Source organism: Rissa tridactyla, chromosome 6 (genome assembly GCF_028500815.1).
Source record: "Rissa tridactyla isolate bRisTri1 chromosome 6, bRisTri1.patW.cur.20221130, whole genome shotgun sequence".
NCBI classification, from domain to species: Eukaryota; Metazoa; Chordata; class Aves; order Charadriiformes; family Laridae; genus Rissa; species Rissa tridactyla.
In genome coordinates, this window is record NC_071471.1 from 15,620,625 (window position 1) to 15,643,564 (window position 22,940).

Below are 22,940 nucleotides of genomic sequence, written 5' to 3' on the forward strand. Positions count from 1 at the left end.
ACCAAGGAGGAAAGTACAGAAACAGAAGGACAGAGAACGACACAAGACTGGCTCATCCTTCTCGTTCATGCTTTCACAAGTCACAGGTACCTGTAAGGGCAACCACGGGTATGAAGCACAGGTCAGGGAAATTCCCCAGGCACAAACACCATTCACATAGAAAGTTTCTTGGTATCATGCTCGATCAGGCTACTGACACTGGTACCCCCAAATAAAACTGCGAGTCAGGAGAAACAATCCCGTTCTTCATCACTTCAGTGGATACAGAGATGCCTGGTTGGGAGATGACCCAGTATGGTGAGAAGGAACACTCTCTTTTTCTGGAGAAGTTTTTGTGATGTCAAAAGTGGCATTTCCTTTGTAATAACACAGTTGATTTATTTTTTATAGACAAAATCCCTGCTTGCAGAAGACCCTGTGGGTACGGGGTTTTGTTTTTAAATGATGACAATGAAAAAGAACAATACAGGTAACGGTGAACCATATCTTGAGTAAATAACATTCTTGCTCTTCTGTCTACAGGCATGCTTCTCAGTCATGCCACAGACTGCTTGCCACAGGACACACACGCTCCTGGAGAAACGCATTTTGAAAATTACATTTTTAACTTTCAGAGGAAATGTATTGCTTGCCTTGCACTTGTGAAAAAATTTTAAAATAGTAACAGAAAAAAACATCCTTAAATACAGTAGTACTTTTTTTTTTTTTTAAGCTACAGATGCACGTGCATTTATCATTATTGTACGCCTACTGCTGACAGGCACCACAGATTTGAGAGAAGAATACTTTTTAGCCAGTGGTATTTGTGGGGAGGAGGCAATACCCTGACCGACCTCATATACTTCCACCTGCAGAAGATGGGACACACCAGCCTGCCTTTTCACAGATAGATCTATTAACCTCTAGAAGCCACTGACCAGGAGATGTCCCACGACCCCGAGTCTGATTTCTCATTTGTGAAATAAGCAGTAATTCTGTTTCCAACCACCTTCTTGGTGGATGAACTTGGATTAACTTGTGAAAGATGTCTGGTAACAGTTAAACAAGTTTTACAAACTGTGCGCTGTGCTGATTCAGGAAACTGTGTCCTGTCCATAGCTAGTTATATACAGCTGTTAGAATTATCCTCATCACATCATAATATGCAGGTTTCTCTGATGCACGGCCTTTAAACTGAGTTACATCTCTGTGGCTCCATCAAGCTCCATGCTTGATGACAGTCCAGCTGCCTTCATTTCTCCCAAAAACAGAGTTCATATGGCACTCAGCACTGCTCTCCTTCCACCACCAAGCCTGCACTCCCTTCAAGAGAAACTAGAGATGAAGAAATTAAGATCATCAGAGCTGGGAGCACTTTGCAGCTGATTAAATTATAAAGGTGCCAATCAAATGTTAAAAGCGTAAAATAATTCTGAACCTCATTCTAAGCTGAGTATCATTCCATAGTACTTTCTTCAAAGTATAAAGCAACAACAATGCCACTTTTTAAAAGAACAGTATTAATTTAATTTATTATTAAATTAAAATAGGTTATAAAAGCTTGAGACAGAAGACAACCTTTTATTATTACATCCCAAATGCTGTGGGAAAGCTCTTCTTAGAGCTATTTAATTCCTTAAATTTTTTGTTACATTCATAACCATCCTTTCCAAAAAGCTTCTTTAATATTTTGAAGCTGACAAAAATGAGTTATATAGTACGTAGCTCCATGTTCAATCTGCATAAAACAGCACAAAGCAAAATCTTTTAAGTAATTAGTTAATGACTGTAATTGTGACGTCAGGGCAAGAAGCTGCATGAATACATTTCAGAAAGGTCCTCTTTTCAATACAAATTCACTACACAGCATACTTGCCATTCCAAACTTCTCAATTACTCTTTATATGCTGCCAAGACGACGACTACTGATATTATTGAATTACGGAATTATTCCGCATAAAAAAAAAGAATGAAAAAAAACCCCAACACAGGGTAAAAAAAAATTAAATAGGCAGCTAACAAAGCTTTCCCTAGTGACCCAGCTCTAACTGTACTGCAGACTATTGTAACAAGTCATCATTAGGAGAGTGTTCAGTACAATAGATTTTTTGAAATCCATTTGTATAATCAGATCCAGCTTGCGAAAGCCCCTCGGAGCTGTGCGAGCAGGGTGCCCTGCCAGGCAGCAGAACCCTCAGGGAACGATCTCCTGCCCGCAGGAGTGATGCTGTCAGAGCGGGCTCAGCGCTAAGCCAGAAACCAACAGGAACAAACATTTTAAGCTGAAGTCTCTTGACTGAAGCAGGTATCTGTATTTTTTATGTAGTCAGAAAAGTAAACATATTCAATGTCAGCAATTTTTAGGACAGAGAAGTAAAATGTAAAGGAAAAAAAAAAAGTCAGAGCAACAGTTACCTTTGTTTTATCATCCCAAATTTTATTTCCTATTTTCTCAAATATCACTACCTACATGGCAGATCCTCCTGCCCTAACGTTTTAGCTCAGGAAAACAAAACAAAAAAAAACACACAAGGAAACACATATCCTATGATTTTCAGCAGACATAGTTCAGTATTATCAAAACCAGTTCTTCCTCTGTAACTCCCAGACATGTCTTCCAGAACATCTTAACTTTCTGCTACTGCGTATTTTAACTCAAAACCCAAAAAACCCCAGTGTTTTCATAATGAGTAGTATTCTTATATTCCAAAATGGACAAACTGCCCTTGCTCAGACTTTCCAAAAACGAAATCCACTTTCGGCAGCATTTAGGCTAGAGGGGCGGGGGGGAAAGAAATCAGTCCAAAAGCCAAGTGTTTGGAAAAAACGGAGATTTATAAGGCAGAGGTATAGAATGGAAACTCTTGTGCAGCTAGAGCCGGAGGAGCCACTGTCTCCAGCTTCAGCAAACACCAGCTGACCTTGGATTTTGTGTTACAGAAATCTGCAACTGTTGGGAGACCAAATCGTCCAGTAAACAGGGTATTTGCATGAGAGGAAGAAGTTTATATTTGACATCATCACTGACAAATGGCCAACACAGAGCGTCCAACAAGCAGCCAAAGAGAAGCACAGGCATGAAAGTAAACTGAACTGATTTAAATAAAGACTCCTTCACCATTCATGGATTTTTAATTATTTTTTTTTCTTTTAGTGCACTTTAGTGCTCTTCCTAATGAAAAGTGATTTCTCATCTTTTGGCAAATAAAAAAAAAAAGGCAATCAGCAACTAAACATAGCAGTTACACCAGACTTGTTACTTCCTTTCTTAACCAGAAATATACAAACATTTCAGTGAGTTTATAGCTCTGTTTATCTACAGCCCTTTTGTAATCTGTTAGATCTCTGTCCAAATGCAGCGTGATACGTAAAAACTGCCTTCAAAACTCCCTATTAATAACGATCATTAATGCCACATATAAACAAAAACTGCATTTATGAATACACGGTGTATGTTTAAACCACATTTATTAGAAAGAAGGAAATAATATCAGATGGCAACGAATACCATTCATTAACTTTTTGTTTTCAGGGCTAAAACAAGACGACCTTATGGGTCCACATCTAGTTTTAATCCGCTGACTGGAAAAGTAAGAAATAACTGTCTTCTTTTTCAGTACTTTATTAGTTTCTTCAATTTTGATTAGAACAAATAACTCAAATGAAAACAGTCCCTGCCTCCCTACAAAAATGGGTATCTGGCAACAGATGTATCAGACTACGGTTTCACACGCTCAGCCAAATACGACTGAAATACTATTTCATTTTGATTATCTGAACATTTATCAATAAATTTCAGCTTCATTTAGATTTCTCTTTTAATACTTTGTGAAGAAAATTGAATTTTAAATACACGTATTTGTTTTATTCACTCTTTTATACTGACATGTCCCAACTACAGGCTGTTTTACCAACACCAAAAAGGGTTTGCAGGGCATTTAACAACCTACAGAGCAACGGCTGCACAGCTGGGGTGTCAAGGGATTTGACTCTGCACCAGGGTCCTCCCCGCAGCTTCACACCACCGCAGGCTGTCCCTGCCGCTTACTGAAGACGACAATCCTGACTTCTTCCAGAATTGGGCCAAGAGCTATGGGAGTCAACCCAGCACGCGCGAAAGGTGTGCGAAAATTCTTCCGATTCTCCACCCTAGTCACTGATAGGAACTTTTGGAGTTTTTAAACTTTTTTTTCCACCCGAGGGAGCATGGTTTCCCCGAGGTCTCCCACTTGCAGCGGCAGCCTTTCTACATGGTGCTGGAGAACCACCGGCACCTCCCAGCTGCCCCCGGGGAAGCCGAACCCATGGCCAGACCTGGTTTCCCACGGCCGCAGCCGGCACCGAGCCCCAGGCGCCGGAGAGCACCGCCGCTAGAGCAGCATGGACATCCACAGCCGCACGGCACTTCTTTGGCACAGACCAAAATTTGGGAATACACCGCCACCCTGAAAATGACTTTGTAATTTCTTCACGGATTCAGATAGTGTACATTTTCATTGTGAAAATGTACTTTTTTTTTTTTAATATTGTGTGTCGTGGTGTTTCCACATGGCATTGAAATCCATTTTACTCAAATATGGAAGCTGCAAAACCAAATAACAAATACAAATTTCTGAGGTATTTTAAGTTACATTATTACACTGGACACTGGGCCTAATTTTTCGTTTGAAAAAAAATTCTAAGACTCCCCTCCCAAGATTTTTTTGTCCTAAGATTTCAGTGATTGGTTATTGGTTTTGTTGTGATTTTCGTTTTTTGTTTGGGTTGGGGGGGGGGTTGGGTTGTTTTTTTTGTTTTGTTTGGGGTTTTTTTTGTTGGTTTTTTTTTTTTTTTTTAAACAGAATCCACAGACACACAAATTATTCTAGAAATGTAAGCCTCTGGCTCATTTAATTAAGGTTAGCTTTAAAACCTGTGATCATTTAAAGGTTCAAGCAGTGTTAAAGCCCTTCACTGCCAAATGAACCAGCTCTACCCAACAAACATGCTTTTCCAGAGTGGCTAGACTTGCTGGATGCCTGAAAGTAGGAAAACAGTAATTTGTTGACATGGGAAAAGATCCCCAGGAGGGGGAGAATTACATGAACGAGACTGGGAAACGTATACTTAGGTAGGGAGCTTGTAGAGACAAAAAATGGTCCCAAGTTTGAAAAGTGCTCTCGTGCTGAAATACCTGGAGCACTTAAAATAAAACACACTGTGCTCAGAGAAAAACAAAACAGCACCACAGTTATGCATTCAACCAACATGTGGTCCCCAAGCACTATATATAAACAGTTCACAGAAGATCCACATAAGAATTATGGGGCATTGAGCAGAAATTCTCAGTTACCTTCATTGCCTGGAGAGAAAAATACAAACATGCACCCCCCAGCACCCCTGCTTCATACACTGCTCTAGACTACCTGGGGAAGAGGTAAGTCACCCAAATTAAAACCCAGGACCATATCACTGGGAAGAGTTTCGCAGCATTCTGCTGCTTGACAATTTGGCACCAGAGTTGATGCTTGCTAATAATTAAACACTCAAACAACAGCAGCAACAGTATCACAGAAAGCAGCTGCTTTTGGGTGTCTGATCCCACGCTCAGGCAAAGATCATGGCAGTCAAAATGCCAGAAAATTGTGCTAACTGTGATGCTGGGACAGTTTTTACAACACGTACTATTTCAAATAATCTGCAAAGGGCCAGAGCAACACTGCACTGACAGCCTTCCTCAAACATTGAGCACACGTTTGAAAGGGCTCAGCCTCGTCAGCATGCTACATTAAACAACTTGGTGGCTGACATAACCAAGGACAGATGAAAGTGCCCAGTTATAAAAATGGCCTGCTGTCAAAATGGACAGTATGACATTCTCAAAAAAAGCCTTTTTCCACTTCAAGAAATTAAGGTTCATAACAGAACGTCTAAGCACCTGCTTTGTTCATACAAGTAGTAACACAGTATAATAAAGCTAAGAAACTTGAAGTTAAAAGACTGATGATCTCAATTCCTGCCCTGCCCGCCCCCCACCTTTGCTACAAGACCCTACACACTTGTGCAAACCACTGCTCCTCCTTACACCCACTCTCTCTACCGTGCCTGGCCACTTCATGCACATAGGCTGTAGGTACTCTAGGACTTTGCACTGCATCACTTCATATTAAAAAAAAAATCATTTAAAAGTTCATTAAAAAGTTACTAAAATTGATAGTCTTTCTCCGTTAATTATGCCTTTGCCTCAAAACCATCATGCTCTGGGCTTTCCCTACATGCGGTTATGGTACTCCAGGTTGACACACTGCTTGAGGAAGCCTGTCCAAAGGAAACAGTTTAAAACATTAAGGAAATACGACAATCACGGAAGATTCCTTATGCAAATTAGGTATTTTTACAGGAAAGGACAAAACTATATTTCGTTTTGTGCAGAAGTGAAATTGTACCTGCTGTCCTAACGTCACTCCCCACTGTACTTTGAGCGGAGCTTCAATACCATGGCGATGGGTTAATAAATACCTACAGGCCAGATTAGGTAAGGCTGAAGCTTTGTTAACTTCCCCCTTTCCAGCAGGAGTCTGTCCTACACCTCTGCCTTCAGGCTAGCTGCCCAAGAAGTGGGCTGAGGGGCACAGTGATGCTCGTCCTTCATGATTTCAGTTGAAGCACATGTTGGACAGGACTAATGCAAAGTCTCTACAAAGTCCTCTTTCCTGTTTTCAAACTAATACATGTATTTCACTACTCCCGTTTTGTGCTCAGACTCCACCGAGTGCTGTGCCTGAGCCCCCTGCCAGGGGTGGCCAGAGGAGAGGAGCAGCTCAGGTAGCAGAGATGTCAAACACGTCAGCCCGGATCTCGCTGCTGGGAAAGCAGGCCTGCAACTGAGCTCCCATCGTGTGTCTTGCCTGAGCAGTGAGGAGGCATTAATAGTTAAAATAATAGAGGAACTCCTGTTCCTCTGCCATGAGGCTGGGCAGAAACAACTGCTTAAGCCAAGTTTTCAAACCTGCTTTCACCATCACAAGAGCGCTCCAAATTACATGCATGTGTGCAAAACCCAAGCACAGAGCTACAAGCATGTCAAAAATGCATCAGAAGTTCTACAAGTGAAAAGATATTACTAAAGAGCAATATAGTCCAATTTAGACAGCCCGATTTTTGTTTCCTCTCTGCATTTTGTACCAATGGGTTTCGACCACGCAGCTCAGGCCAGGGCAGCAGCACATGCAGAAGCTGTTCAAAGACTTCCAGGAGTGTCTCCAAACTCACAATCTAGACTACTTGGCAGCTCAATACTCTTTTTTTTTTTTCCCCCTTTTCTTTTAAACTTCTTATTTTTATTCATGAATGTCTGCTCTGCCAGACAGACAGGTCTTGCCCCTTCCATATGCCACATCACAGTCTTAAAAAGTAATTTTTTTTACACTAAGTATCATCACCAGAGCACAGGTTTTTTTTTTTTTATATATTCCGTTTATACGGTCTCCCTCTTACACAAGTAGGCAGCATGGCCCTTGCCAGGAATGTGTTTTGCTGCAAGGAGAAACAGATGAGACATAGGTATGCTTTTGCAACCCTGTTTATTTAAATGCACATTCACAAGGCTCTGCACACTGTCGGGTACCAGGTGACGCCATCCTTGCTCAACATCAAGTCCCTTTTGTCAGTAAGCACTAACCTAAAGTTTCTCTGAATTGCCTCAGCACGCTGCATATCTGTAGCTGTCTTTAGCTGACTGTGGGTTGTTTCTTGGGGTTGGTTTTTTTCCCCTTTCAGGCTCTATATATTCTACAGAATTACCCATCTGTGGTACCAACTTTGAATGTCACCCACACCCAGACGAGGCTTCCAGAGAATTTTATTTTTTTTTTTCAATACAACAGTTCTTACCATTATTTGGATAGAATGGCATAAGACTAATCTCAGCTGATTTTCACCATCCTTCATCACTAGAGGATGAAACAAAGAAATGAACACCTGCACTCTGCAGAATTGTTTAAGAAACTAACTGTGTTTCCTTTCTTTATTAGTGGTGACATTATCTGAATTTGTAAGGTAGATAACAGGTAACAGCTTTTCCTTTACAAGGTTGTGCATCAGTTACTTTGTAAAGCACACGAAAGGAATTAAGTACTAGAACTGTACCACTGCATGTATGCCAAGACCATTAAGTTATGCACTGGTTTACTTTCTCAGATCTCATTCAGACAAAACAATTACAGACAGAAAGTTCTCAGTATCCTTACGATAAATTAAAGAGATATTAAAGAGTTTAGTTTTACACCAACAAGCAAATGTGTCTCTCACAGTGTTCCTCAATTTGCTCTTCTGAACCCATACAAGAGAAGTTTTTCATCTATGCACACCATGTGTTCAATCTATTAAAGCCATATTTCAAGGATGTGATAACATTTGATCATTTTACTAAATGGTTTTGTGTTTTAAGTTACAATATGTGCATATTTTCATACAGGAATATTCAGATTGTTTCTCCTCTGCTGCAGTATAACTCAATTTTCTTTTCACATAGTGGGACACCTAATGTCCAGAGAAACATAAAGCAGTAAATTGTTTTTATAATCCAATTCAAGTTTACATCTTGCCTTAAAAAAAAAAACAAACAAAAAAACCACACACACCCCAAATGTCTGTCAATAAAATGGCTGCAGTTTTACCTTTCCCCACCCAATACCACATTCCTACATAGCATCAAAAAAGTCAAGCCCCCAAACACAAAATAACAAGTTTAAAAAAAATACATAGAATCAAACAGTACACAAATTCTAAAGCTTCAATTACTTTCTTTTTAAACCCTATAATAACTTCAAATTTTAAATAGTGAATTACTAACTTTCTCTTCTGAGGTCAGACAAAAATAAGTCCTAAGGCAGCTTATTTGCCATATTTAGGAGAGTCAAACCGGAGCAATGACAAACATCTGGCTATGATTCTTTCTGGAATTTTGACTATTTCTTCCCAGCCAGGGAAGAAAAACACCGAGCTGACTAACACAGCATCTCAATTCCTTCAGCACAGCGCTTAATAGGATTCAGAAGCAGCCTGTCCTCCCACTTCCCACATACTTAAGCTGTTAATGCTTTTACAGCACAGAGGGAAAAAAGCCTTTATGAAAGGAAGGTCTAAGCAGGCGAAGGGAGAGGCAGGAGGGCAGCTCGTGTTGGAGCCTGGCTCTGCCAGAGAGCCAGCGGCAGGCTGCCCCATCCTGCTGGAAAAGCTGCGGTGCGGCAATGCTGGCTCAGGGCTCACCATGGCCCGCAGCAAGGACAGCCTCTCTCAAAGAACATTTCAGAGTGTATGTTTTCCAGTGCCCACAGCATGGCCTCCATTTTTAACAGACATATTTCTTACTTAAAACTGCTCAATAACAGCATTTTAAGCTGCATAATTTCTGCTTCAGACCCAACAAAGTTCTTAAGGGTACTAACGCTACCGTAAGAAGTTACTGATAAAGCAGCATTTTCCAGTGCGCACAACCTAAAAACACTCACTCCAAACCATGGGAAATCACAAGGCACACACAAGCTGTCAGATTGCTTCTGCCGCCGCCCTCAAAATCTCCTACAGTCCCAGCCCAGCTCCTGATTTCAGGGCCCCCGACTGCAGCAAGTGACAGCTGTGGGCTCTGACGGCTGGTCGGAAACAACGGGCATCTGAAGAGGTGCTGTTTTCACAAGACCTTATCAATTACGGATAGCTGCAAACTGCACAGAAACCAGAATAAGTAAACATAGTTATTCTATTCTAAACATACGGAGAGAAAGTAATTTTGCGTTTTTAATAATGCAGTTTATAAATTTAAATAAGCCAAGGAAGAATCATAGAATCACAGAATGATTTGGGTTGGAAGGGACCTTAAAGACCATCTAGTTCCACCCCACACCTCCCACCAGACCAGGTTGTTCAAAGCCCCGTCCAACTTGTCCTTGAACACCTCCAGGGATGGGGCAGCCACAGCTTCTCTGGGCAACCTGTTCCAGTGCCATATACAGTCAGTGTTGCAGTGCCATATACGACCAGAGTCATATAGTGATACTGTCTTTGCTGACCACCTATCAGAGTCATCATCAAGTAGCTGTTTTCAACTTAGTATACAATAAGCCACTTAAATTTTGTAGCAATATAATAGTAAGTTTCACAGGGTACATCAGTAAACTCCAAAATAGACACCAGCAGTGAGAGGACAACACCTAATAAGAAAATACAGGGGGGGAAAACTGTAACCTTATTTGACTAGCCTCTTCTCATGAATGGCAGTGGGGTCACGCGTTTCTCTCCCAGGCAGCCCACTGGTGTCAGAAGGAGAGGGACACCACCACACATTGCCTCAGGGATGCGGAACACACTCTGTCTTCCACGTACTTGGTCAGAAAAGGAGAAAAGATACAACCACCTTCAAGAAACTGAGTCACGCACAAGGAAACAACAGGCCTGGGTGAAATACAGAAAAGAGGAAAAATCCCAACAAAATGAAAAAGCATTTGCTCCGAGGCACAAGAATACTTGCACTAGACTGACCCACAGAGAAAGCCTGAAACACTACTTCACTTCAGAGCATGGCGAGACTGCAGGACAAAACCGAAATCCCAGCACAAGTTAGTTGAAATCTAAGGCAAATTCATATCAACATAAAGTTAACTCATACTATTAACACGTTTTATTGAGAAGCAAGTTACTTCATTATATTAAGAAAGAAAGCACACACTAGTGTGCTCAAAGCAACCTGACAAAGAATAGCATAAAAGAAAAAATTCTAGTTTAAGTTTTCCATTGAGTAGTGCAGACAGGCAGACCCACCTGGTTTTGCTGAGTGCTAAGAACTGTGCTATGATTTTATGATGACTATTACAGTTCTACAGAATTCATTCTCCAGTAGGTGAAAATACAGAAAAATTCAACTACAACATAACGCGTAAGTATTTCTCACTCCCAAATTTTATTTTACGTTCAAGCAGAAGGAGAAGAGGAAGTACGCACAATTGTTCTCCCCAAACAGAGTTTGGTAAACTTGAAGTATACTAATCTAAACTTCTTTTTCTGGAACACTTCCTCATAGCATAGAGCACAGTTCACGTAAGAAAGCAAGCACACCTATTTCCTACATAAGGAACAACATATAGACCAAATATTAAATATCACATTATGGCAGCAATTCCATTAAATGTCTTATAAGCTAGCGCAAAGAGAAGACTGGATCAGAGGGGCAGACCTTACAGTCTGCCTCTCTACAGGCTCCCAAAATAAAGGTATTGCATCACAGAAAGCAGCTGGAAGACGTGGCAAGTCTGACCACTTTGTTGACTAAACCTGCTATTTTACTTACCAGGATTTTAAGACAGCACCAGACTCTCACCTACCATCAGTACCACTCTCCTTCCAACTACACCATACAAAAAGACACCTTGTTTCCTCTAACCCAGGTGCACCCACTGTACTCTGTCTTTGATAGCGTGAAGTCTGTCCCTGTAATACATTCCTCTTCCAACTCTACCACCAATCAACATAAAAGCTTTCAGCAAGTATAAATCACAACTTCCTATATCCTAAATTCCTATAGCCTAAGTTATCCTTTGCTACAGCACATTTTGTTGTCTTCCATAACCAGCACCAGACAAGTATAATTTCACCAAGTGGTCATTTTGGCAAATTAAACCCAGCCCAGACCCTTCTACGTAAGATTCTGACATATTTTTATGCAGATCAAAGCCCTCCAAGTTTAATCCCTTAAGAAAATCAGGAAAGCTGGCAGAACTTCTGTTGTAAAACCCTGATTACTTTGAAGTGTGCCGACGGTCTGAATTAAACTGAATTTTCCAATCATTCATCTAATAGTCTGCAAAACCACCCATTTGGACACTTAGCTTGAAGGGAAGAGGACAGGTAGCCCGTGATATGGCACATGCAAGATTTGAACTGACTAAACAAGCTGGCTCTGAAAAGGAAAAAAAAACACAACTCATGAAAATAATTAATATTGCAGGCTAGCTTTGGATGGATATGTTTCATTCTCTTTTGTTTTGGGAGGGAAAGGAGAAACCATAAGTACACCTTTTTGAGGTTTTTAAACTCTAGAAGACATTTGAGCATTTCTCCATTCCCTAACATTCAAAAGATTCCCCAGAGAGGAGCTCTGCCCCAGCGTACCTTAAAGAATAGCTCCCTCTTACTAACAAAATTCGTAGTTAGAAAGAAAACCTTACAGTACAGATGGTGAGAGCAGACAGAGACAGTGGATTTTAGACAAAAGGCAGTGGATTGTAGCCATATTGAACTTTTAACACACTGGTCTAGATACAACAATAACATGAAGGAAAGACTGTCCTTTCCTTTTTTCGTTCTCATCCCATCCGTTATGCCACTTTGTTAGTCTCATTCTTTGGCGAGTTAAAAAACCCAAATGACAGGGAAGAGCTACCAAACAAGAGTATCCACCAGCACCTGCCAGGAGAGGAGCAAATGTTTTAAATGCATCTTGGAGAAAGGAGGGGACAACAAGGAAAAGTCGCATGGATTGAATTGTTACTGCAGCTACTCTTTATCCCGTACAGTTAAATTGCTGATGTGGCTCATTTTAGGCAGTTTCCTAAGCAAGGCTGTAGACAGGGCCACCGCACTGCAAAAAGACAGCCCCTTTCCAGAAGCTGACCGCTGTGGCTAGTCAGTCTCTTCCACTGACACACCCTTTTATAAGTAAAAACTTATTTGCCGTAGTTCTGAAAGACAGAAGGGAAAATGATTTGAAGGGGAGGGGGAAATGCCTTTTGCCATAAGCTACATCTCTGTCAGAAGGCAGTGCCAACAGCACCTATGAGAAAGGCCTCAGTATCCTGCTACAGTGAAAAATTATTGCTGACCTGAATCAATAAACACAAACCCCACGAAGCAGGTAATGAATACAACATCCCCTCTCATTTCCACACTCAGTGAAAACAAACGCAAAAGCAAAAGGTATAGGCAAGCAGCACTGCAATCAGAGCCTCAATCCCTCTAGGACAGCTGCTTAATCATGAATTTCTCTCAATGCTTTTAAAAAAACACATCTGTGCTAGCCCACACCACCTATTCCGCAAATGTGGCTGACTTTTCCTAATTCCTGCCCTCAATCCCCGAGTGAAAAATTTCACTTTTCCATCACAAACAGCAGTCAGTTACTGCTACCCCACCAGTCCACCAAACAAATGAGGAGGCAGAGTGTTAACATTTTAATACCTCATCCCTGTTTGCTATCATTTGCTCCCTCGTTTAGAGAAAAAGGAAAGGAGACACAGGCAGTGTATTAGTAGGACTCTAATGCTACAGCTGCTGACTACACACCTTTTTGTGCTCGATGCTTTACAGAAGAACAAAGGATGACCCCTTCTCCTTGTTGCTTCATCAGGCAAACACTACTAAATTCTTTAGTTCCGCCTGAACTAAAGAAGAATAGTAATTCTAATTAACTATGGACTCAGCACTCTAGTTGCCCAAATTTAGCTGCTTTTTTGGATTTTGTAACCAGAGCGTGCTTTCCAGGTAAAAAGAGAAAACTAAGATAGTTCCTAATTATGGGAAACCTCTCGTTGTGGTGGGAGAAAACAACAGCAGCAACAAATGTACTGCATTGTGGCCCAGTTAGGGGACAGAGCAAAGCACCTTCTCCTGCATGAGACTACAGGTAGGACCCTAAAGGACCTTGAAAGCAGAGGTGAGCAACCTACATTTAAAGCTACAGAGGGAGGCAGCAGAGCAATGCAAAAAATGGTCAGGCAGCAGCTGCTAGGAACGACGACTGAGCAGGTTCCCTCTTACTGCAACATGCGAAACAGGTACCTATGCTGCAAGACTGGAAAGGCTCAAACCAACAAGGTGATCACGACAATGAAGGTGTGAAACGAGGTGGTCCTGGATGGGATGAATTTTAGCTGTTTAGTTAAACAGTACCATCCTAGAGATTGTACAGCACACCTGCAGGAGATGGCCCGCTAAAGGAAATGAAGGAATCAGAGGTGAACAGGAACTACATCATTGGAAAGACAGATGAGACTCACAGGAGACAAAAAAATACTGTGAGTGAGGAATTCATGGGGTTTTGTTACATTTGAAGCTTGATGTGACACATAAATATCAAAACTAAGTTTCATCAGGCAAAGGATGATTTTATTTAGAGCCAAGAGACAGTCAAGAGTTGAGACATCATAAAGAACTGAATTTCTGTTCGGTGGTAAGACTAACAACCAAGTGCTGCATGATAAAACAAGGGGTTAAGGATGGAGCTAAACAGGACCTGCAACGGAAGCCAGAGAGCAACGAAGAGATAACTGGAAGGATATACAGTCAAGACTGTTCCAAGCAGGCAAAGGAGAAGCAGGTCAAGACAGTTTCACAAAATAAGGTATTGTGGAAAGGAGCGAACGGTACTGAGTGCAGATGAGAACCAAGGGGAACCAAGGGAGGGTGCTCAGAAGTAGAGAACAGCAGAGAAGCTAGTGCAGAGCTCCAGGACAGGACCATAGGGCCACTCAAGCATCAGCAAGCCTGAAGGTGAAAAAGGAACCTGAGGTTGTCGCCAGAGACAAGTATAGCCACAGGATTTCCCTTCAGTAACAGATCAAAGGCAATAAAAGCCTTTGATAAGGCAATAAAAGCAGGGTTTGACTGTGTCAGAAAGAGCCAGATAAGAGTAAGATGACGAGGGTAAGGTTACTGAGGAAAGTGGGTGATTTGCATGAGAAGAAGAGACAGAATTGGTACAAATATGACAAGGAAGAGAAGGAAAGCATCTATGCTAATATACAGGAGATTTCTAGTCATTGACTTCATGTAATAAAGCAGGAACTAGGAGTTATAAATTCTTTCTTGATTTTAACAGTTGCACCTATTTTCAAAATTACAGGGTTGAACGAGTTGCTTGGTTGTTGGGTTTTTTTCTTCTTTTTTAAAATAAAAACACATAAGCACCAACATCTACACCAACTTGAAAAAAATAAAAAAATCCCACATCAATAGTACCAAAGTCAGCAGATGTTTCTTTAAAAATATTCAAATAAAATAAAATAAAGTAAAATAAAATAAAATAAAATAAAACTTTTGTGTTCTATGCAGTAATTGAGGGACGGATGGGTTTACTGTACCCTCTGTGTCCTCAGGTGGGAGAACACAGGCATAGCCTCACACTTAAATAAAAAACAAACAAAAAAATAATCAGATTTCACGTTTGAGAGCTGAACAGCTGGACAGCAATCTGTAGAGGACACGCCCAAAGGCCACTATTTCTTTAGAGCTCCACAGACACCTTTTTCACTCAATTTGGAAAAAGCTGTTTAAGTCTATGCAACAAACTAGGACTATCAGTGCTAATTATAAAGTCAATTTGGTACTAATGTGGAATACCTCATAGCTGAGTATCTTCACTAGAAGAGAGCTGTTTTCTAACAACAGATCTTTAGGCAAGCTTAAATTAAAGTCCGAAGTTAATGCTGAGAATGAGACAAGAATTTGAAGAATAAAAATTTTTGATTGTTTAAAAACAGAAGCACACCAATTTGAGCATGGTTTGTATTTCTTAAGGCGGATTTCCCCAATTGCTAAGCAAGAATACTCTTAAATACAAGTTATCAAAAACATCGCCCCTCCTCTGGTTCTTCCCTCTCAAATGGTGGCAACAATCAAAAGCTTCCAAATAGGAGCAAGTTTACTTGAAGAGGGCACGAACCATTAAAATAATTAATAAGAAGTAGTAACTAAAAAAAAAACCCCACATTTCTTCTGCTTTCCCAGCTGCCAAATCGACAAAGCTCAAAGCAGGAACAGTTTGGCAGAACATAGTTGGTGTTCCCCCAAAGCAAATAACAGTTAAAGCTTCTTGTTACAGTGTGTGCTTGCATTTAAAGTCTGTTAAAAAACACAAAACATCTGTTATACCTAAAAGATTTAAAAAAACCAAGATGTGCTACTCATTTAACTACTTGTAAGCAGGTGAAATGCCTACAGGAATCTTTATTCAGATATTGCCTCAAAACATCCCAGCTCGGAACAGCAGCACATCCTCTGAGCTTCACATTATCAGAGGCTAAGCGTATATGAAATCAGGTTTAAAACTCTCTTACCTCTATGTCAAGTACTTCCACCGTGTTGTCCAACATCTTTATTTTGATTGGTAGGTCCCGCTCGTGCATTTTGGCAGGTGATGATGCCATTGCAGTAGAGAGGTTCTGTCCTGGCTCCAAGGTACTCACTCCTGTGGTCTTCTGGACACCCAAACGAGAGCCAGGAGTCTGCAGGACTCTGTATGTTCCTTCTATCTCTCCCATCTTTCAACAGAGCAGAGTCTAGAGAAACCTGGAAGAATATAGAGGATTACAGCCTGAAAGGTAGTTTTCCACTGATAACCCGTATGAAAATACTGGTCGCTGAAGCACAATCACACACAAAGTCCTTACTTAATGCTCATCATCCCGCCATCAAAACTAATAATAAAGTTGATGAAACTCCGGTCAAAACCCAGCTGCTGGGAAGAAAAATATGGCAAAAAAAAAAAAAACCAACCTCCAAAACATGGTTAGGTAACAGGATACTCAAACCTGTGCCCTACGCCCACTGCCATTTTCATTTCTGATTAATTTTTCTGCCAATTTAGCTCCCTAAACCAGGTTGCCACAAACAGCGTGAGCGCTGCTGACAGCACAAGAAAAGCTACCTGGAGCAGGCAGGGGAGGGTAAGGCAGGACTCTGCCTTTTGCTGGTACCTAGCCGTCCCATCGACTTTGCTACCACATCAGACCGCACCCTAAGATAACAGGAACAATTAACTTTCTTCATCCCCCAAAATGATGACTCATGCAAAACTGTAACTACTCCAATGCTAGCAGCTCAGTGCCTTCATAACGCAGATTTCTGCCGCAGATAACAGTTCTGCACCTTATGAGCAAACCTGTGCTGTACCCAGATTAAGTCAGTAGGCAAAAATCTCAATTACAGAAATCTACACTAGTTCAAGTAGGCCAACTTCTACACCACGATCCTTACTTCCATGGTTTGGTGGCAGTTGTTGCGGAGCAAATCTTTAATTTGACATGGGGGGAAAAAAAACCTGTGTGCCTATTCCCGGCTCTCCTGCATCACAGGAGCAGTGGTATATTTGCAGGGGAATTGCAGTGGGGTCTACATGAACACAAGGCAGGTGTGCTCAGGGTACAAGACACCCAACAAAGCTACTGCCGGCATGAAGTATTTGTCAACAACATGCATGGCGCTCAGCAGAAACATACACGGAAACCAACAGGCTCCTCAGCGCTTTTGGTTGCATTTCCCAAATAGCACACTATGTCTGAACAATCAAAAGTATGTGGATACTGACGCTGGGACAGCCTTCGCACGGGCACCACACTACAAAAAATTCAATGAAGTGTCAGATTATTGTTTTGTAATAAACGTGTTTTGTCTAAAAAGGAGAGAGGCAGATCATGAAAACATTCCTTTGTCCCTCTATGCTTTGAGTAGGTAGACAGCCCGCTCCATGGAGTTAAACGGAGCCAGCCTTATATGTTGTTAAAAATTAAGGGGGAGGTTAGATTTTAATCCTTGCACACATAGAGAGTGGTCAAATCTCTTCCTGGCTTGCAGACCAGTAGGTTTCAACATTATGGGTTGTTTTTTTTCTTTTTATGCTTGCAGACCCCTGTACAGATGAACTTATCACAGCAGAGGAGACAGATGCCTCCTACCTAATTACACCTACCACAAGACTTGTTTGGCGTAGCAGTCTCTGGGAGCCCTTGCGAGTGCTGCAGGGCCGTGCCCGAGCAGCACAGCTCAAGACCACTAGAGAGATGCCTCCAGCCTCCTGGCTGATGACACATGCAACGAGAAACCACGAGAAGGATGATCTCAACCTTAAAAGTGTTCATACGCTGCCCAGTGCCCGATCTACCGGGTTTAGGTGACAAATTAGCAGGAAGTTTCTTTCTCAGACTGTTTTGTGCATATCCTTTCACCGAACTTCCCAGTTTGTGTGGCCACACAGCCGAGGAGAAAAACTTCTAGGTCACAGATTTTAAAACCACCACAACAGCAAAAAAATCAGCAGAGACGGTTGCCCAGGTTACAACTCTAACTGCTAATCTGAAGAGAAACCATAGCTCAGTGTCATCTATATCCCGTCAATACTGTGTACCTTGTAACTTAACCATATGGTAAGATTTTGCTACTGCCATTCAGAAGCGCACGAGCAACTGAAGTTGCCCAAAATCAGTTATACTCCTCACAAGGCTATTTATTAGACAACCGCTCTTAAAATTAGCGCTCCATAAACACATTCATCCCATTCCAAATAAACAGCTACTGGAAGGGACAGACACTGCCGTTCCTCAAAAGGAAAAAGATGTGAGCCGTGACAGCCGAGGCAGTGCAGGGCGCAGTCTCGCAGCAGAGAGGCTTCAGCAGCCTCTCCTCCAGCTGAAGCCAGCCGGTTCCCAAAGGCAAGGCAGGCAGGCCACCCAACTCCGGACTAAACAAGGAGCTCCTGGGTGCTTTTACTAGCTTTGATTACCAGCCAGGAGAGACCACAGTCATGCCAAGCAGAAACTGCAGATGTGAAAGTCCTTCCTCACTGGTGTTAACAGGAAAAGTGAACTCAACAGGGCCTGGCCTCGCGTCTTGCTGATGACACATTCACAAAAATATTTACCACTAGACTAGTCCCCAGCCAGCATATAGTCTGATTTTTAAGGTCTAACAAGCACCTAGGCAGAAAACACAATCTGCAGAAGCAAGCCACATTCCCCTAGAATAGCAATGCCCTGCCCGCTGCGTGGCAGTTGTGAGCATCTCCCCATGCCACAGCCAGTGCCCTCCTGGTGCACGTTACCTGTGCTGTCACAACCATTACGAATCCCCAAACAGTCCGGCCTGCTCCAACTGCCTCAAAAACCAAAAGTGTGAGGAGTATTAACCAAGCCAAGCACTATTTCCAGTTTCACCACCAGTTACAGTTCCATACCATGTTTTATGTAAGCTGACTACATAGGACATTTCTTAAAAAAAAAACACATTGTGCCATGACTTAGGAAGGGATTCAGTTAAAGGGGCTGACTAAACAAAAGATGAAGGAAAATGGAAGAGTGAAGCCTGAGACCAGTTGCAAGCACCAGAAAGAACAAAAGGATCTATGGGCAGAGCAGAGAAAGCATGCAACAGCATTGAGAGCCTCCAACCCCAGACGAGCCAGAGCAAGGTCTCATTTACCTTCTCACCAATGCAAAAGTAAAATACAACGTTACCACAATATTAACAGTTCTAAGGAAAAAAAAGGAAAAAAAAAAAAAATCTTCCTTGCATTCACCCACCCTGAACTTCTTTGCATCCAGTGCTTATCCTGATAATTTCCTATAAACAGGAATGAGGCACCAAAGCTAAATCAACTCCCTGAAGCACAGAAACAGAATGAGTGTCACTCTTGGCCCCAAGTGAGTCTAATGGAGCAGCTGGGAACAAAACTTACAAAATTTAGGTAGCTATGTACTTTTTGTTTCCTTTTTGAAATAGCTTCGAAGTCGCAATTAATTTTATCTTCTACTTGAATGGAATAAACTTATTTTCCCAGAAGCAAGACAGTGTTTTTCAGCTAACAGCAAATCTGGAAAGGCAGCTTACACCTGAAGATATGCCTATGCAAGACACCAAGGGCTTCTGAAGGAACTCCTCCACGTACTTTGTGTTTTGGTCGGTGACAGAGTCACTACAACACTCCCTCCGTCACCTATGCAGAAGGTTGGTCTGAAGTAACATCAGTTTCCCAGCCCCCCCCCCAGTGTGAGCAGGGTGATCCCTGCCTCCCATAGGAAGGGATCCCCACTGCCTGCAGCAAGGAAATACTCTCAGCAGGAACTCTCAAATCAGGTCACTTCAGTCCACCAAAAGCAAAACTTTCATCTTTTACCCTTTCAACTGGGCAATGCCAACCCATCAGCACCACTACACCACGGTGGCACCAACGGATGCATCAGGAATCCAACAACTGCAACGAAGAAGCATGAAGACTACGAGTGCCCCAGCCCCACCGGCCGGCAGCACCGTGTGCCGGAGACCACACGCTTGCCTGGAAGGAGATGGATGGAGGGAAGGAGGGTGGAGGAGAGCAGCCAGAGTGGGGGTGCAGGAGCGCTTCTTGCATTGATCACAGGGAACCAGCGGTGCGGCGCAGCACTGAACCCCTCGCACCGCCGGCGAGCCGCGGGGGTCCGTGGCAGGGAAGCGGACGAGGAGGGGAGGGGATGGGGCGCAAGTGCTCGAACACTCCCCATCTGAGAAGAAAGTGGCGAGGCCGCCCAGACCAGGCCCCCAGCAGCGCGCTGGGGAAGGCGCTCCCGACCCACCCCGCCCGCCAGCCAGAGCCCCCGCCCTCAGGGCTGGGGCAGCGAGGCCCGCAGACCCTCCGGCGGAGCGGGCCGGGCCGGGCCGGGCCCCCTCGCGAAAGCCTCCGCCCGGGGCCGCAGCGCACGACAGGGGTCGCAGGCGGCGGAAGCGCCCGACGCCGAGCCGGGCCGGGCCGCCGGCCTCCAGCCCCACTCCAGACCCGCCCGGCGGCCGGCAACCCCCCGCTCCCGCCGGGCCTCGCCTCACCTCAGCTCAGCTCCGAGGGCTCGGCCGCCGCCGCCCAGGCCCCGCGCAGCCCGCGCGCACTGGCCCTCCGCGGCCCCGCCCCGCCCCGCCCACCGCGCGTCGCCATTGGCCGATCGGGCCCGGGGGCGGGGCGGCGAGGGGCGGAGGAGCTCCGGGGCCGCCCCGCGCCCCCCCCCCCGCGGCCCCGGCGAGCGCTGTCAGCGCCGGGTGAAGCGCGCCCCGGCTGCGGGAGTCCCGGGGAAACCCACCCCCTCGGGAGAGACGGGAGAGCGGTCCCCTCCTCCGGGCACCGCGCGGGGCAGCCATGGCCCTCTCCTCCCTGCAACGGCGTCTAGTCCGTCCTGCCGAGTTTTTTAGGATTATATTTAAAAAAAAAAAGGAAAGTAAACGCCGAAGTGTATTTTTCCAGCATGAGGGAGGCACTGGGAGTTGCAAGCTTTAAAAGAATGTTTATGCCAAACCCTTCCCTGGCGGAGCCGAAGGGCAGAGGGGGCCTGACCCTCACCCCCACCCCCAAAAAAGGAAGATAAAATGGCAGAGGCGCAGATGGCGGCGCCCACCGCGCTCCCTCCAGGGCCACAAAACGCCAGCAAGGCCCCTTGGCCAAGGCGAACGCTCCGCTGGGGAAGATTCCATTCCCTTATGCAGTCACGAAGAATCAGGCAACAAATCTCAGACGTTTTGCTTTGAATAATGAACATTGCAGGTCTTCATTTAGTTAACATTCTTTTTCACAAGCAGACAACATTTAAATAGAAAAGAGCTGCGGAGCTACAGAGCGGGAGAGCAGACCCGGGCGCTGCAGCACCCACGGGCTGAGACCCAGCACAGACCATCGGGCGCTGCCCGAGGCTTGAAGGGGACCATCAGAACATCCTCCTCCTCCTCCTCGCTCCCCAGCCAGCAAGCCCATCCCTCGGCAACACAGCCAAGAACCAAACGTGGTAGGAAATTCAGCATAGGATGCACAAGGCTCTACCCAAATAGACCTTTTGCGCCTTCCGGATTCTGCGTCTGCTCAAAAGCAGATGCCGAGGGTGAGGGATAACAGGAACACACAGCCCTGCCTTCCACAACCCCCGGCCACCCCGAGGGACCACGTCGCGCTATAGCCTGCTCTTCCAGACCACAGGCAACAGAACCCAGAGAAATACTTGTATGTCTTTAGGAAAGGATTGATGGCCAATAGCGCAAGAAATGCAAAGAGCCACCGTGTTTCTGAGAACTCGACCTTATCACAACACTTTCAAAAACAAGATATTAGCATAGCATATGGCTTTTATATTAACAAAACATATAAATCATGCAGAGCAGCCCTTTCAACCTGGAGCAGCTTCACCGCTCTTACCCGAAGAAAGAAGCAACTCACAAATTCAACGAGTTGAGTAATTCCTGACTAGCAACATTCTCATCTCTTAAAAAGAAAAAAAGACACAAGGTTTTAAAAATACATCCCATTATTTCTTCTCCTGAGAGAGTGAAATGGATCTGAAGAATCTCATGCATACAAAAAACCTAGGAAAGTTGCAAAAGCATATGCAGCATTTTAAATAACTCCATTCATAAAAACATTTGTGTTTTTATTCATAAAAACTGAAGCACTTTCACTACTGAAAAGGATGTTTCAGTATTCTGTTTTGCCTACTGTTTGCGCTGCACTTCCATAGGCAATGAAAACGGAGTAGTCGATTTTATTTGCAGCTTAAGCGCTAATACAGTTTCACATCCTTTAAAGTGCAGACACTTCAGAGTAATCTTCATTTCAATCACTTAATTTAACATCTAAAAGAGCACAAATTTTTTCTGGTACAAAAAACCAGCTACGTCGGAGAACAAATCTGATGTGATCACTTTAGAAAGCAACATACGGCAACAATCAGAGAGAGGAAGCAGTAATTACAGATATAGTACAGTCTTTAGAAGCCTCAACACCCTGCTGGTTATGCTTCACTGTATATTGCTAATTTTTATTGCTCACGCGAAACACGTGTAATTTACTGCACTGAAACAATCCAGTAATGAAAAGGCGCTGAAGGTTCTGCCTGTTTAAGTGTCCACATACCTCATACCTCTGTTTCTACATGCAGCTCATTCCTAGCCTTTCTACCCACCACAGGCAAAAAAAAAAAAAAAAAATTATTTTCCATCACAGCACGAGGATTTTAGCAGGATACACCAGTATTCCTCTGAGACCGGTTTACTTGCCATGAACCCGAACCTTAAGAAGTCTCTCCTTTTCATACCTGCATTCCCAGTTCTTCAGGGCAGACAATGCCATCCATGCTGATGGTACCTGGCAGCTATTGCTGCCTAAATGCTAAAACATTTCTGTAACAGGTTTTCTTAGATATATATATGTGTGT

At 43.5% G+C, this 22,940-nt stretch overlaps 1 protein-coding gene across 4 annotated transcripts in view; it reads right to left on the reverse strand.

Moving 5' to 3' along the window:
* The window catches only part of FARP2 (FERM, ARH/RhoGEF and pleckstrin domain protein 2), an 89,058-nt gene that overhangs the window by 63,349 nt on the left and 2,769 nt on the right, over positions 1-22,940 (reverse strand). For 3 of the 4 annotated variants that reach the window (XM_054206042.1, XM_054206040.1, XM_054206043.1), the window contains exons 1-2: positions 20,578-20,647; positions 16,065-16,296 (exon numbers count right to left, since the gene is read on the reverse strand). In XM_054206042.1, coding sequence (XP_054062017.1) covers positions 16,065-16,268 — 204 coding nt within the window. In that variant the 5' untranslated portion in view covers positions 16,269-16,296; positions 20,578-20,647. Of the gene's footprint in view, positions 1-16,064; positions 16,297-20,577; positions 20,648-22,940 lie in introns of those variants that run through there. The other variant, XM_054206041.1, reaches the window with a different exon arrangement.